The sequence below is a fragment of the Rhodnius prolixus genome, unplaced genomic scaffold (genome assembly GCF_049639745.1).
Source record: "Rhodnius prolixus isolate KJV_2025 unplaced genomic scaffold, Rpr scaffold_2, whole genome shotgun sequence".
NCBI classification, from domain to species: domain Eukaryota; kingdom Metazoa; phylum Arthropoda; class Insecta; order Hemiptera; family Reduviidae; genus Rhodnius; species Rhodnius prolixus.
The window spans coordinates 12,448,946-12,465,321 of NW_027411592.1; the positions used below are offsets into that span (position 1 = coordinate 12,448,946).

The following is a 16,376-nucleotide window of genomic DNA, read 5'->3' on the forward strand; positions in this document are numbered from 1 at the left end:
TTTCCTTTATTTCTTCAGTTTTTCAAATTCACAATCATCTCCTTAAGGAAAATCTCCAAATGCATACATTAGTTAAACAAAAGGTCGTTGAGGAGCGTATTTGTTTAATAATGTTCAAAGAATTTTTAAAAGGAAATATGAAAATTATTTGTTACTTATAAGCAACAAATCATTAATTCATGAAGGTTATTTTTTTCAAATAAGTATGGAATGAATTTTCTTGAAGACAAAGATGAGAAATTTAGTGTGATGTCATCTAACTGTCTTATAGCCAACACATGATTTAGGTAAAATGGTTGTCTGGAACTGACGTCAGAGGCAGTATTGGGTTTATAAGGTTTTATTTTTTATTTTTGAGTTCAGCTATACATTCGTGTAATTTCTACGGTATTTGTTTGTTAAATTTCGTTATGCTGCTCATGTATGTTTTTTCGTGATCTGCTATGTGTTCTGTTCTCTATGTAATATATTTATGCGGTGTTAACAATAACAATTTGACATTTTTCATTTAACTAATAAATGTTTGAATGCTTTAACGACATTTTAAGATTTTTAAAACGTAAACATTTTCGTGGAGTTAACAGTTTATTGGTTTGCTTCATGTAAGTTTTAATTGAAATATTTTTGAACTGACCAGTTGTTCACTTAGTTAAGTGACCCATAAACTCCTTTTTTCCTTCTCCGTCTAACATGTGGTTGTCAAGCATTGCTTATTAAGCAAAGAGCATGCATTTCTTTGTTTCGTTTTTTATTTAGTGTGCAATCCTAATATTTCCAAATCTTCTGTTAATAAAAGTAATGGCAAAACCTAAAGACAGGCATAATTATGATAGGGACACCAGTAGTGACACTGAAGATTATCATGATCCAGAAGAACACCGAAGAAGAGTATTCAAAAATCGAATGAGGTAAACCAAAAACCTTCGTTTTATTATCTTACTAGTATTTTTTATTTTAAGGTAAATTGTATTTGTCCTGATTATTACAGTTATGGAGGTTCCTCTAAACCTAAGCCATGTTTAGTGCAGAAAGGTTCCCAGTCTGTTGGTACTTCAAAACAAAATATGAACAATGCACCCAGAAACAGGTGTGTTTTTTTTTTTTTTTTTTTTTGAAAATTACGAATACGAAATTAATAAATTTTTTAGCAACATCTAGACTTGTAATCATAACGTGAAAGAGAAAGGTTTACAAATTGTAGAAGCTAAAGACATTCGTGAAAGAAACTTTTCCTTCCTCTAGTGGTGAACAGCGATAGTTTGATTCTGAGACAAGTTAAATCTCGATATATTTATTTTGTACGCAAAGTAATTCGTTAGTAACGTACATTAGTAAAGTATTCTTTACAAAGCTAGTAGTAATGTGTCCAAAGTTAGTACTAAAAGTTCACATTATGTATCTCAGATCATGTTTTATTATTACTTAATTTAATAACCTTACTTATTTTAAAGAAACCTTTTTGTTGCGACAGCCAATAGTAAAACTTTTGAAAAGCCTCTTTATAATGGTCAATTTGTATACTAGTCCAAAGCATGAGGAAGGGATTTATCTTTGATTAGATTAGTATAATAATCAACAATACAGGTCGCTAATGGGAACACCTTCGTCAAATAATTGCTTCATTGTTAATTGAAGATTACTTAAAAAAGGATTGAAGCAAATAGAAGAAAATGATGTAACAGTCAATAATTTTCTATTGTAGCTAACGCCTACAGATTGAAAAAGTATTATAATTTAAGTGGTTCCGTTTCGAAAACATGGCTTAGTTAAGAGAAAACTGATTTCCAGATTTTTTTAAATTATATTATTAAAGTATTAAAATAATATTTTAACTAAATTGTTTGTATTTTTTAAATACGTAGAAATGTCTATGATGCCATAACGAGTACTGTAATCTGGTTAAACAGGTCTCGGACCAATCACCCCATGTGTCCAGCAAAGAACCAGATGAATCAGCAAAGCCAGACATCAGCAAGTACCAGTAATAATGTCAGTGAAGAGAGAATTACTCTTGTGGTTGATAACACTCGATTCATTCTTGATCCAGCCATTTTCACTGCTCATCCAAACACCATGCTTGGAAGGTCTGTATTTGTTTATACATGTTATTTTGAGGCTATTCTACAACTAAAAAATGATAAAAGTATAACGAATATAACAGAAAGAGGCGCACTCGAGTGCTCCTCCGAATTTTTCGTGATTTTTGATTGTGCCGCCGATCTGCAACATTTTAGCGTTTCTGCCGCAAAATTGAGAAAGGTATTAAGGAAAAAGTACTTCATTTTCATTTGATTAATTAGGCCTGAAAAACAGGCTGATACCTCCCATTAAAATTTTTCTTCCCAGGTTGCCTAATCTTACATGAACCACAAAGCCTCTTAACTTTTAGCTTTCGACTTTAAAAGAAATTCTTATATTACGAGTTAAACAAAATAAAGTTCTTATATTAAGAATTAAACATCATAAAGATCTTAGAAGCAAATTATTGAAGATAAAACGTTGTGTAATTAGTCAAGATGAAGTAAATTATGCAATCTCTTAATGACTCAGTCAATTTTGCTACTCAAACGAAGAAAAAGTGTAGCTCTTGCCAACTTTAAAAATTCAGCTTCTCTGTAGGAGGAGAAAAATAGTGTTTATTTAAGAATTCTCGCCTTAACCAGATTTACTTAGTAACGGAAATGGTTAGCAATTTCAGCATACAAAAATTACACTAAATTTAATACAAAATATAGAATTTTAACATAAACTTGAAATGTCCTGTAACAACGTAACGTCACCGGTATATTGTAGAACAAAAACACATTAAGTGAACCAGTAGTAAAAAGTAACTTCGGCCTAACGGTACATTGTACGATGTAATACTAATGTAGAGTTGCAGAAATATAGATTTTTATAGTGTTTGTTCAGACAAATTTTTTTCAGAATAAAGTTTTGAGATCACAAATGCTTCTTAGATCATTCATTTCGTATTAAGGCAAGTCAACATCTGAAGTTATTGGCGCCCTGAGCTTTTATTAGTGCACTCTCAGTCTCCGAACTGAGATCTCTCATTACAGACAACACTGTCGATCATCGGACAATGAGCTGTAAGAAGCTTTTTGGAAGAGAAAATCTTATATTGGAATCCAGTATTCGCTAACCACTCAGCTAATCACCCACCTCCCTCTTAACTATTATCATTATTATTATAACTATATTTTGTTGGATCACCATAAAAAAAAAAAAACGAAAACAGTTGTACATAAAAGGTCATAATCTTGTAGGATGTTCAGTTCGGGGCTAGAATTCACACATCCAAATGAACGAGGTGAATACGAAGTTGCAGAAGGAATTTCAGCTACAGTTTTTAGATCAATATTAGAATACTACAAAGGAAAGATGATCAAATGTCCTCCTACCGTTCCAGTGCAAGAACTAAGAGAAGCCTGTGACTACCTCCTTGTGCCTTTTGATGCATCCACCGTGAAGTGCCAGAACCTCAGTTAGTATTTGAACCATTTAGTTTCTGCTTCTTAAAGAAATGATAGTATAAGTACTTTTTCCTAGATTTATTTATGTATTAAATACTTTGTGTATTTAGCATTTAATGTCTCATACTTAAGTAAATATATTATGAGCACGTGAATGATGCATTACGTAATTACCCGTAAAAAAATTAAATCGCGGCATTGTTTTGTAATAGAGAACATCCAGCAACCGAATTTACATTTCATGCTAAACAACATTCATATTTATCTGTTTTGACTTGCATCTTTACTGACTAAATGTTATATTCAAACAGGGAAGGGATTTTAGAGGTTAGCGTACTGGACACGCTGGAGTGCACTGTAAAAGACTTCGGTCTCTAATGACCTCAGATTAAAGCGCCTTAAATAAACAAATCCTGATATTAAAGTAATTCTTCTGAAGAGACCTAGAAAATTGTACTATCATAGTTCCCCGTAGCCCTAGAGGAAGAGAATTATTTACTTTGTGAGTATCCCTCCTAAAAACAATGACCCTCCTCTCCTAACTGCACACAAGGACTGAAGGGGTAATAGCTGTATGCAGCTAGTTGGTATTGCGAACCATTGGTTAAACTCTAGACTAAATCAATTTCCCGCCCACACCACTCGCTCACGTTACCATCTATGATCAAAACTACGGGAAACACTGGAATTACGGGAACATTTTGGTAATGGTTGAAATAGCTACACAAAGCGCATTCACATTCCCATTCTTTACTATTATAGTGTTTTCCCATCGATTGCAAATTTGATTTATTGATTTAGAGTAGACACACTTCTAAATGATGTACTGGTCTGTTGAATTATTAAGGTCAAAAGATCCATGTGACTTTTAGTTTGTGCCTGAGTGAGTACGGAAAAATTTTAAATATCGTATGTGCATAGAGTTCGCAGAGCGTTAGTACTAGCACACAGGTATGGTAAACCAGGTGTGCGAAAGGTGGATATTGAGGATCGTTCGTGATTTCGGCAGAAGGAACTCAAGACCTGGGATTTTTCCCATAGAAGAAGGCTCATAAGTGACACGTATCCTAAACTTTAAGACAGCACCAAAAAATTTAAAAATTTACCAAGGCGAACATTAGTATAAATTTATGGGCCGTGTGACTTTTTTATTTTCAAATTATACCTCAAAAATTTATTTACGATTGTTCAGGTATGATGGGGCGTTAATTACTCCCCTAATTGATTGCTGAAGTGTTTGATACTCAATTAAACTTTCTAAGTTAATGTGGCAACACTGCAATTTAAATGTACATATATGCGTGTAAATATCTTCAAAATTTATGCATTCAAATTTTTTCGGGCCCTACTTCAGTGACTTAAAAGTGTAATCTTGAATATCTTATATTTCTATTCAAGGAGGTCTTTTGCATGAACTATCTAATGAAGGTGCAAGGTGCCAATTTGAAGTATTTCTAGAGGAATTAATACTTCCGTTGATGGTGAATTCTGCTGAACGTGGAGATCGTGAATGCCATGTTGTAGTTTTGTTGGATGATGATTCTGTTGATTGGGATGAAGAATATCCACCGCAAATGGGAGAAGAATATTCTCAGAGTAAGTTTTTTAAATAACTGCATCATACTTTCATAGAAATTCAGGAGGAAGCAATTGGTACTTTGTTTCAAAAGATCAAGAACTACTAAGGCTGAGACTGTATTATTTTTAGTTTGCTCTTAGGATGCGATCTTCATGTAGCAAAATAAATAAAATTTATTTAATAATAGATATTTAATTAGGGTTTATTTATTCAAAGTATGGAAATCTATCAACTGCAATTATTTTTTTAATTTAAAATGATAATTGTATCTCAGAACTCAATTATTTTAATTTAAATATTTTGCTATTTTATTGACCTTTAACCCAATGTGTAGGCTTTATTAACGCTTTGACGTTAGACCAAATCTATCTAGTACCCGATTCTCTTGACATGTAAAGTATGGCCATGAAATAATAACAGCAAATTATTGATTATAATTATTTATTTACAAGACAGGTAAAACATAAAACTGTTACCGTTAGCGATAGGATACTTAGCTACTTATGATCTTGGCATTCTGGTAAAATCTGTTATAAACGGTTGAGCCACTGTTTGCAAAATTGGTGTTTCGCACCTTGCCGGCCTGTCTGTCGTTATAACTAAACCAATTTCGAAAAATTAACGCTACCCTAGTAATAGCTAATTTACAAATTTACTAATGTTAATTAGGTTCCAGAGAGGAATATTCTATTGGGGAATGCTCGGGCTTGTTACGGCTACTTCTGAAGAACGTCCTTTTTTTGGGGCAGAGGTTAGAATGAAGTACATATAAGAGCAATATTGGGCTCATTCTGCTCAATGAGACACCCTCATTCCAATAATCGATTCTTACTAATACTGCTTGAATCAGTAATGCTGAAGAATAAATGAAAGCAGTAAGAAAGAAACTTAGTAATAAATTCTTTGCCAAAACCTGAAACATTCTCTTGAAGGCAGTGAAGCACTGTTATTTAAGATTTTACTTCTAATTTTTTTCAGAATTTAGTTCATGGTTGAGAGAACGAGATATCGAGGTTTAAAATGTTTTAACATATGACAAACTTTCTACTTAATATATAAAATCTGACCGTAACTTTTTTTTTTAGCGGTTAACAGCACAGCCATGTATAGATTTTTCAAATATATAGAAAATCGGGATGTCGCAAAACAAGTAATGAAGGAACGTGGCCTGAAAAAAATTCGGCTTGGTATTGAAGGTTATCCGACGCACAAAGAAAAAATAAAAAAACGGCCTGGAGGCCGAGCAGAAGTAATTTACAATTATGTACAACGTCCGTTCATACACATGTCTTGGGAAAAAGAAGAAGCTAAAAGTAGACATGTTGATTTTCAGGTTAGTCTTTATATTTTTAAGGTAATGTCCATTCGATATCGGTTTAGCAGTCGTGGTTATTTATTGGTTTTTATTTATTCAGCAACTAATGCTGCGACATTAACCTTTTTTTTTTGGGAGGGATCGGAAAAAACAACATATAGAATTTAGAATTTCAAATGCCTTCATTTGCACAAAAAAGGCGGATATAACGAACCTATCTTTTTAATGTAGCATGGATCTTCTCATATACCTTTTCCTAATTTTGCGGCCCTCCACCCTTTTTTTTTTTTTTTTTAAACTTGCAGAATCTACTTTGCCAACAAGATTGTTTCATGTTACGATGAACATTTCCAAAATAAATACCCTGTTTGTGCAGATTGTTATTTGAAATCTATTTAAAGTAATAAATATTGTTAAAAAAAAAATAAACAAAATGATGAATTCATTATTTCATGTTAAAGAAATATTTACTTATAAATAATTATTTTGATACATCATCAATTTTTTACTTTATTAAATTTAATTTCTACACAATTAATTATTCTTATTACACATAATTAGTCTATATTTGTGTTTTTTAATATACCACAATGTTTTAACAGTGCGTAAAATCCAAGAGTGTAACGAACTTGGCGGAGGCAACAGCTGATCCAGTACTAGAGTTAGATGCTGGAGGAAATCCAATTGGTGGAGGTCCGGGTGCAATGGTCGAAGTACTTCCACAGGCCGTTCCACAAGATTTGGAAGACGCAGCTTTTGGGGCAGTTGAACAAGCACCGCCCTTACCACCTCCATTTCCACCAGAGTAACTTCATTTTATTAAACTAAATAATGCATTAAATGTTAATTTACTTTTTTATTAATTCTAATTTTAATTAATCTATTGGAATTATATTTACGAAAAGGTATTCTCGTCGAACTGTTTAGCACAAAATATTGTCAAAATGTACAACTAATTATTAGCAAAGTTCCTAAACTATATTGATTTTGTATGTTGATTTTACACGCTGTAATTCTCCCTAAAGATTATTCTCATTTTGCCGGCTGAAAAATTGTAATCAAGTATCTTCCATATCAATCATTACTGAAACTGTGTGCAATGAAAAATTAAAAGAAGGGTAATTTATTTTGAGCTTAAGATTAGTCACTTTTTAGCAAATGCAATATTGCTTCGTCACTTTTGCTGTATTAAAAAAAAAAATGTTGGTTAGTCATTGTGTATGAATAAAAAGAGCACTCAGTTAAAATTACCTTAATCAATTTCAAAGGTTCATACTTAGCAAGCCGTATGACTGCCATGTTACTTTGGTAAAATAAACAATCACTCTTTCATAATTACAATATAGAAAAAAATGAATGTAAAAACGTACTAGAAAAGTCATTTATAAAACTATTAAGTAAGTATTTAATGAGCAGCATTCAACTAAACTTAAAAATGAGCTTACAACTTATATCAAGGTATATGAATTATAATTAGTTCAGTACATTTTTCCTAGGTTTCTGTATTCAGATTTGGCAATGATTGATGTTTCAAACTTGCGTTGCAAATGAATTGTGAAAAAGAAAAAACTTTCAAAATTACATTTATAACGCAATGATCTAAATTACTATAGGATACTTTAACATATTTTTTCCCCTAAGCCCTAATTCTAAAATGATTTGATTCAAACTGCTTTTTTGATTAGTGTCTGTTTTTATATTTTTGTGGTTTATCTACAAAATGCTTTTGAGTGACTATTTATTGGTAAATTTCTGCAGTTAGTATTTTTTGCAGCTTTATATCATTTTAAAATCTGCGGTATTTTTTAAGATTTTGAGCTTCATCTTTTTTTAATAAAGAAATTAGATACCAAAGTTATTCATAAGATTTGTTAGAAACTAGATTTCTTCAGTGGCAAAAACATTCTAAATTAATAACGTATCGTTGATTTTATCCGTCGTTGCACGCATGTACATTGTATCCCATTTTAAAAATGGTAAACTATTTAGGCAATACACTTGAAGGAATTGAGATATTACTGAGGTTTTCCTAAAGTATGTATAAAAACTAAAATTGTTGTTTTAATTTAAAAAATTAATTATAAATAGTAGTCCAATATTACAAAAGCCAATTGCACTGTCATGTACTAAATCAGGGAATTTCAATATGTAAACAAGTTAAACACCTTTGCATACATATTATTTGTATAATTTTCATTATTTACAGAATATGAAATGTGAGTTAATTTAAATTAGTGTAAATCCACAACGAATAAAACCTAGGTTCGAAATGTCCTGTAATTCGTTTGCTGTGCATAAGCCACTGTAACTTAAGTAATAAATAAACAATTAAGTAAATATGTAAGTTAACATAATTACTTAATTTATGATAATGAGAAATCATCCTGATGAGGATGAAAAACCCGCTTGTATTTAGTAACTTAAGTTCCGCCTATAAGTGGAAGTAAATTCTGTACCTAACAACATCAGGAACTATTTGTATAACGTTGATAAGCTTTCGTAGTGTTTTCTATTTTTTTGGGGGGGGGGGGAATTTTAAAGATTTCTTCTTAATTCATTTCATTCTGAAAGAAAAAAGTTACATTACATTTAGAGGAAAATCAATTTTATTATAGTATGTTCTTTTTAAATGGTAATATCCTGGTTAGAATAAATTGGCCTTAATTACGCTATTAATGACAATTATTCTTTCAGATGAAGAAAATTTAAGAAAATAATAAAGTAAATTGCAACTTGAGACTAATTTATTTAAAAAAGGTATATTACCAACTGTCAATAAATTTATCAAATAATGTCTAAAATAAAACAAAAAATAGGATGTTTCGTACAGTATCCTTTTTCTAAACACTAAAGGACGAATCCTGTCAATGCTATAATAAGAAATCCCGTCCGTAATCTACATACAAAACTAAATTTGTCTTTAAGTGGATTGATTTGAAAGCATATATCATACACATTTTCAGATGGATGGAAAAAATAAGTGCTTCTGACCTACTTTAGGAATTTAACTTCATCTTTTGACGGAGAAAATCTATGTATTTTTTATGTTTGCAGCCGTAACCACATTTGTGTCACAGCAAAAAACACAAAAAAGGAATTTGAACAATAACAAGAAAGTTTCACTAAATTTTACAAAAAATAATAATAATAATAAAATAAAGAATAAATAAAGAAGAAGAAGAAAATTACTCACACAAATATGATTCTTTCACGACTAAAAATATTCTTATAAAAATTTTAAATGTACTGTTTAAACTTTAATGAAAGTTGGTTTTTTGATTCCAAACCGACAGCGGCACCTTTAGTTCTTCGTCCGCCTCGGCCTACAGCTAAAAGTTAGCGTGTGGTGATTACACTTGCTAATCTTATTCGTGTTGGTATATCTAGTATTCGGATGCACGGCCTTTTTATTAAAGTTGTCGTTTTCTATATTTAAGGCATGTTAAAATATAATGTCTCCGGTGTCCGGAGCCTTTTTTCTTATTGTTTCTGCTCTGGGCAATATTCCCCTATTACTGACAGCTGTACTTTCCATCTCTGTGCACTGTCGTACTGTCCTGTATGAGGGCTGTTGATGGATTGCGGATCTCCGCAGGTAGTTCTTTGCGCTATCTATTTTGCTAATCTCCTCTCTCATTTCAATTATTAATCTCGAAATGTGCTTATAAGCAAGATATGTAAATAAATGGTTTTTACGATATTCTTTCTGAGGAATCTTGGAGTTTTGGTCACTTTATTATTAAAAAAATCATATTTATAAACTAATCAACACTCAAGATACCTCAGAAAGAATATTTTATCAACACTCGTCAAAAATAGCTACCTTAGATGGTTTTTGTAAATTTTTATTGTATTTTAGGAGAAATAACTATGTTTTGGTGTATTAAAATATATTTTGAGTTGAAAAAAGAAATTTGGTTATTAATAATCTAAAACTCCTAGGATTCTCTTATTTTTGTATTAAATAACTTTAAAATGGATTCTTCTCAAACTAAATTGTACTTACTATTTTATAGAACATTGAATATTATTGAACATTGTGCTGTATATTGTAGTAAAGTCTAAATTTAGTATATATATATATTTTTTTTTTTTATCACATTGCAGCTGAAGAAAGTAATTGATTTCTAACGATGTATTAAATTCTATAAAAATGATACTGGATTTTTGTATTAGCATTTTTTTCCTTTGAAGGCCATCTCATCAAAATTTCCATAAAATTATTTAATTAGTAGTTAATTGACTGAAAATTTGAATTAAATTTTGTAAGTATTTGGGATGCAATATAATTATCTTATTTAAATGTCAAACTTTATTAGCCTTTCTGCAATCTCCGGGAAGATTAATAAATTTGATTCCGTTATTTATTTTAATCTAAAAAGAATTAACATATCATTTTGGATGTTACTTTAAAACATGTTTCACTTGTTAATGTGTTGCTAAATTTTCGTGAGATATTTTGTGGACATTATTTTTTACTATAATAAATTGAAATATAGTGTTTTCAAAAAAGAAAATTGATGCCAAATATTGTGGTTTTGAGACTGATATTAACAATGTAACTGCCTCTTTCTAAAAGAAGTAAGTTTTAATAAATGCTCAGAATTAATTTGCCTGAAAATGATTTTTATTGATATTTGTACCTATTATAATTAATGCAAACAAATAGCTTCCCGTTTGTGTATTTAATGAAATAAAGTTTTTTCTGCAATAAGTAGTAAGTTTTTAATTAATCCATTTGCTGCCAAGCGAAACACAATATTTTCATATTTGGAATAGTTTGCTTGAATAATGCACTTATAGTTTACCTTTATGAGGATTCTATTCACTTAAGAACTGTGCAGCATAAAGTGAAGTAATGCTTTTTTTTCAGGAGGGCTTGAAGTCCAACTACCAAATTAGGATCCCGTACGGAGCATTTGCTTCCAGAAATACAAATAACCCTAATCTTAAATCCGTCCATTTAGGAGGTATGACAAATATCTAAATTGTTAGGGACAATCTAACAATTATACGCTGTTGTTGATAAGTGAACATAACGGACCCTCGTAACTATGCAGTCATTAAAACTATATATGCCTTGGACCTTGTAGCAATAAATATAAAGATTTTTCGGTAATTAATTATGCAAAAAAATGAGCGGACCACAGCCGAAAATCAAAGGTAAGGAGAAAGCAATTTTGAATTGCGGTAAAGAGAAATTGAGTTCTTACATCCTTTTTCTAATATATGTAATTTCTCGTAAAAGTTGATTTGCTAGTCACGTTTCTTGTTCGAAAGGCATCTATGTAATTTCCAAAAACAGCATTTCCATCACAAAATTGAGATTTTTGATTTTAACGATTTTACATACAACCTCCTGACCTTTTCCACTTTTCCTGAAGTGTACACAAATTTCTATGATACAGAATGGTGTGAATTTGAAACAAATTATTTAAATTGAAAATAGAAATATAATGAAAGAATGAACATATTATTAAATTTTAGGTATGTTACATTGTCCAAGTTTGTCACTTTAAAGTTAACCGTTGAATGCTAGAAAACCAGCAATAATAATTTGTTTAATTACAAAAACCAATAATTTTTTTTTATAAACATTAATTATTAATGGTTTAAACTGCAATTACTTTCAACTGTCTTAAATTCGTTGAACAACAGTTTCTTTAATATCGTTTTTATCAAATTCAGTACTTTTAACGCATCGGCGCGATGCGTGAAGGCCATTCAAAAAATCTAATTTAAAAACTTATTTTTGCTAATCTTTCTGTTGTGACCTTATAAGAGAAGCGTAGTACGATCTTGCTAAAAGAAAATATCTCCGTTGGGGAATAATCTATTCAGGGGCAAGCCTTCTTTTTGATAAGAATGAAATAACAGGCAGTTAACCCTTTCAGAGATTTTCTCCCCGTAATTGACCTGAAACAATAACTGCTCTTCCTCAGCTTTGGCTTTTGGGGCATTTAAAGGATGTTATTGGATCTACCTCCTCGGAGCTATACGTACTACCCGGGCCATCAAGTGAGAATCTTGTAGCAATAAATATCAAGATTTTTTTTTATCAAAACTGATGAAAATCAGTAAAGATTTTTTTTTTTAAAGATGGTTATATTACAGACGAATTCTGTTAAGAACAAACACTGTTTTTTTTTGTCGCTCTTAACTGACAATGTACTTGAGTGAGGAATTTTTTTTATAACGTTTCCTTCAAGTTAAGAGCTATTGTATATGAGGAAGATTTCTTCTAACGGTCCTAGCTGAAACATCTAAACGCAAGTTACCTTTTAATTTTCTAGACCCTACCAACTCTCCTTAAAAGTGTTTTACTTTTATTTAAAACAATTTCAATTAAGGGTGAATAAACATCCTTCTAGAGCACAATGTTTATGGTATAATCAGGGCCGGATTTAGATGAAGAGAGGCCCTAGGCCAGGGGTCGGCAACCTATTTTAAGTAGAGAGCCATTTCTTCTTAAATAATTTTAATAAATCTTACCAAGAGCCGCAAGGATAATGGTGTAAAAGACTCTGTAGATCATTTGTATTCGCAAATTATTATTTTATGATATTCAATAACATTTAAATGTTTTATATATTTATTTTCACATATTGCAAAGTAAATAGACAAATAAATAATAACTAAACCTGTGTTTGAATGAAAATGGCGGCAGTCCTATATATTACGTACTGTATTTTAATATAATTCTATTCTATTTCAAACCAATCACATTTAAAATTCTTTTTGAAAAATATCTTTACTTTAATAAATGAAATTTTCCTTTTTTTCAATAAAATTTAAATATACAATTTATTTTGGACAGGCTAAAGAGCCACAAAATTTGGATAGAAGAGCCGCATGCGGCTCGCGAGCCACGGGTTGCCGACCCCTGCCCTAGGCTATTCCACTTATGAGGCCCTTTCACCTCCCATTTTTAAGTTGGTAAATTACATTTTTATATTTGTTTATTAGTCATAAGCGTAGAATTTCTCCTTATTTTCGGTTGTGTTTTAGTGTTCACTGTTTTTAGAATAGTGTAATTTTAATTTTGCTAACAATTTGAATGTAGGCCTCCTCTTGATCTTGAGGCCCTAGGCTGAAGCCTAGTTAGCCTATAGGTAAATCCGGCCTTGGGTATAATGTATTTCATACTGTGAAACAAGACATCAAGCATGTCTGTTAACATAACGATTAAAACCAAACACAACTGCATCGATTTTTAAATTTCCTCAGATATTTTTGAGTTCTTCAGATGTACTTTAATCCTCAGATGTACTTAGGTTCAGCAAGTTTGATTTCACATATTCCTGAAAAAATTCGTTAAGGACATTTTGGGAAGGTTTGTGTCATTCGGTGTAAATAACAGTTTCACAATCTGGATAATGTTTGAAAGAAATGTTTTAAAACTGATGTGAAAAAATGCTAAGTTAAAACCTCGTTGAAACCTTAAAGAAAGTCGAGTCAGCATTCACATTAGACTTTTTCTAGAAGAGCAATAAGGAATTTTATAAAGCTATGTGTCAACTGAAGGTAACGATATATACTACTATATCAAAAAATATAATTATACTTATATAAATATTACGAACTATTGCTTTTTTTTTGTCAAAAATTATTTCAATTTGATGCCAATGAAAATAGTTAAGGAGTAAGGTATTAGTACTGAGGAAGAACAGCTGAGGAATATTTAAGATATTTTTAAAGAGTAAAACTTAAAATAACATCTCTTCGAATGTAATTATGTACAGAATTGTAACCAATGTTAAAAATCAAATACAAAATAACCTTTATTAAAAAAATACTATAAGCTCTTGATTCAAATTATGGAATAGGTTCCTGCAATCTAAATGTATCGCTTACAATTTTCCACTTATCTTCTTGGTTTGTAATTATAAACGTCTGAGTAAACGGTTTGGGACTTTTTGACTGATACTTTACTGTACCGGTAACTTTAATTAGGAAAGCCATTTTACTCGCAACTGCAGCATCTGTAAATTGATGAAAACAATATTGGGATGATTTTTATAGAGAAACTGTAATAAAAAAAAAAGAATAATGATCATAAAGTAAAGTATAATGGAACTGATAGAACAGAATCTGCTTTTATTCTTGCCAGTTAAAGGATTTAACAGATAAATTAATGATAACATTCAGTCATTAAATCGTATATCCTCTTAAATCGAATTTGTCTACAGAAATTAATTATTTGGATACTTAAAACACACGTTAACTCTGTGTATATATTTGCAAGGTATCGCCACAATCTATGAAAAATCACTTCCACTTAAACAAACATTAAATCGTTTTGACGATTACTGTTGAGTGGTGTTTCAAGATACAATGTAGACAATTACGTTTATGTAGATTATCATGGTTATGCATTACGCATACACACAATTGATTCATAGACAATATGAAATTATAAGAAACTAATTTTTAAATTCATTTTATTTTGATTAATTACCTAAAACTCGTTGGGCATCCAATGAACTTAAATTATGTTCAGTTACTGGAAGGTCCATAAGGAATTTTCCTATCGCATCTTTACCAGTAGTACCATGTCCATTCCATATCAAAACACCACTGTCCAGGTAAAATCGCATGATCAGCTATGAACATCATAACTCTCAGTTTCATACGAAATATTTGAAATTTTTTAATCTACTGCTTAAAAGATTATAAAATTACGATTGCAAAACAAAAATAAAGTGTGAATCTGTTTTTCAGCACGTCATTTTTTACGGTTTTTATTAATATTTAACACTTAAATAAAACCACATGTTACGGGATGAAAAAATATTATACACTACTCACATGCCTTCTTTTATCCAAACTTTCGTAGTAATGTTTGGTGAAATCCTCTGCAGTCTTGCAAGCTTGATCAACTTGACATTTTATATTCTAAACATAAAACACTCACATGTTGGAAATTTCTATATTATAAATTAAAAGCAATGATTTAGTATTCTTTCCATGTCACGGATTCAGTTTATTGTCAGGAACATGGACAGTGGACAACGTGTCTGAACCCGAATAAATCTGAAAATAAATTTCAGCTTAAAATATAACAAAATAATTTCTATTGAGAATGATTAAAAACTAAAATTAATTAGTAACTAAAAATACAATTATTTTTCTAGCGCAGATTTCAACCTTAGGCTACTTAGGTTAAGGAATACTTAATTAAACCATCCGATAAGGAGAGAGGAAAACTGAATCACTAATAAATACCTGACACTAAAACAAATTGTACAAAATGAAATATTTATAAAACAACATACAATAAGGTAGGACAGCTGACCCTTAGATTTTCTCTTCCTAGGAGCTTCTTACAGCTCACTGTCCGGTGATGGACAGTGTTGTCTGTAACGAGAGAACACTGTCCGGAGGCCGGCAGTGCACTGGAAAAAGCTCCGGGCGCTAATGACCTCAGCTGTTGATGCGCCAAAAAAAAAAAAAAAAAAAAAAAAAAAAAAAAAAAAAAAATAAGGTAGGACTTATCTTCCTAGTAATGTGTTCTTATGATTCTAATTTCTCTTTTCATTTATAAAATGAAAGAATACTTATTTACAAAGTATCGACAATTAACTACCTCATCCATCACAACTGACTGAAATAACTTATTATTATTATATGTACAGGCGCAAACTATAAAGGACTGTTACATACGTAACCTTCCAAATATATTCGTTAGTAGTGGTAAGTGGTAAGCAGTAACCGATTTTGTTTTGCCAGCTCTCTTTAATTGATCAAGATGTACCAACTAAATTTTAATAATGATTTCATACGTTAGCATTTTCATGCTCAGTAATGGCTAGTAAGTTTATTAATAAGTGTTGTATTAACAATAAGGGCTTTATTTTAGATAAATTAGAAAGAAGCATAAGTACTTGCTCTAATTTTGAATTGCCAAGATTTGTATATTGATGTTGCCTAGACTGTTGCAGTTGGAATCTGGATCATAAAAATTTCTCTTAAATAGCTTAAAACGTCATATGACCTTGTCTTTTTGCGC

General features: G+C 30.8%; 2 protein-coding genes and 1 long non-coding RNA gene across 12 annotated transcripts; 2 read left to right on the forward strand and 1 right to left on the reverse strand.

Moving 5' to 3' along the window:
- Nucleotides 1–227: 227 nt before the first annotated feature.
- On the forward strand, nucleotides 228–11,084 carry mri (BTB/POZ domain-containing protein mrityu). Of its 10 annotated transcripts, none has more exons than XM_074117912.1 (8): nucleotides 228–337; nucleotides 834–908; nucleotides 989–1,087; nucleotides 1,908–2,084; nucleotides 3,267–3,484; nucleotides 4,872–5,069; nucleotides 6,138–6,385; nucleotides 6,970–11,084. In XM_074117912.1, the coding sequence occupies exons 2-8, from the start codon at nucleotides 904–906 to the stop codon at nucleotides 7,174–7,176; spliced, it is 1,152 nt and encodes a 383-aa protein (XP_073974013.1). In that variant the 5' UTR covers nucleotides 228–337; nucleotides 834–903; the 3' UTR covers nucleotides 7,177–11,084. The 10 variants fall into 10 exon arrangements, with proteins under 10 accessions (XP_073974013.1, XP_073974015.1, XP_073974009.1 ...); XM_074117908.1 differs by having other exon boundaries at nucleotides 240–337; nucleotides 797–908; XM_074117906.1 differs by having other exon boundaries at nucleotides 272–602.
- On the reverse strand, nucleotides 8,894–16,105 carry Nxt1 (NTF2-related export protein 1). The gene is made up of 4 exons (XM_074117916.1): nucleotides 15,954–16,105; nucleotides 15,176–15,262; nucleotides 14,826–14,970; nucleotides 8,894–14,349 (listed from the first exon to the last, which is right to left on the reverse strand). The coding sequence occupies exons 1-4, from the start codon at nucleotides 15,960–15,962 to the stop codon at nucleotides 14,183–14,185; spliced, it is 408 nt and encodes a 135-aa protein (XP_073974017.1). The 5' UTR covers nucleotides 15,963–16,105; the 3' UTR covers nucleotides 8,894–14,182.
- Nucleotides 15,443–16,043, forward strand: LOC141448977 (uncharacterized). The gene is made up of 2 exons (XR_012455285.1): nucleotides 15,443–15,648; nucleotides 15,852–16,043. It is a non-coding gene; the product is annotated as an uncharacterized lncRNA (long non-coding RNA).
- Nucleotides 16,106–16,376: the final 271 nt, after the last annotated feature.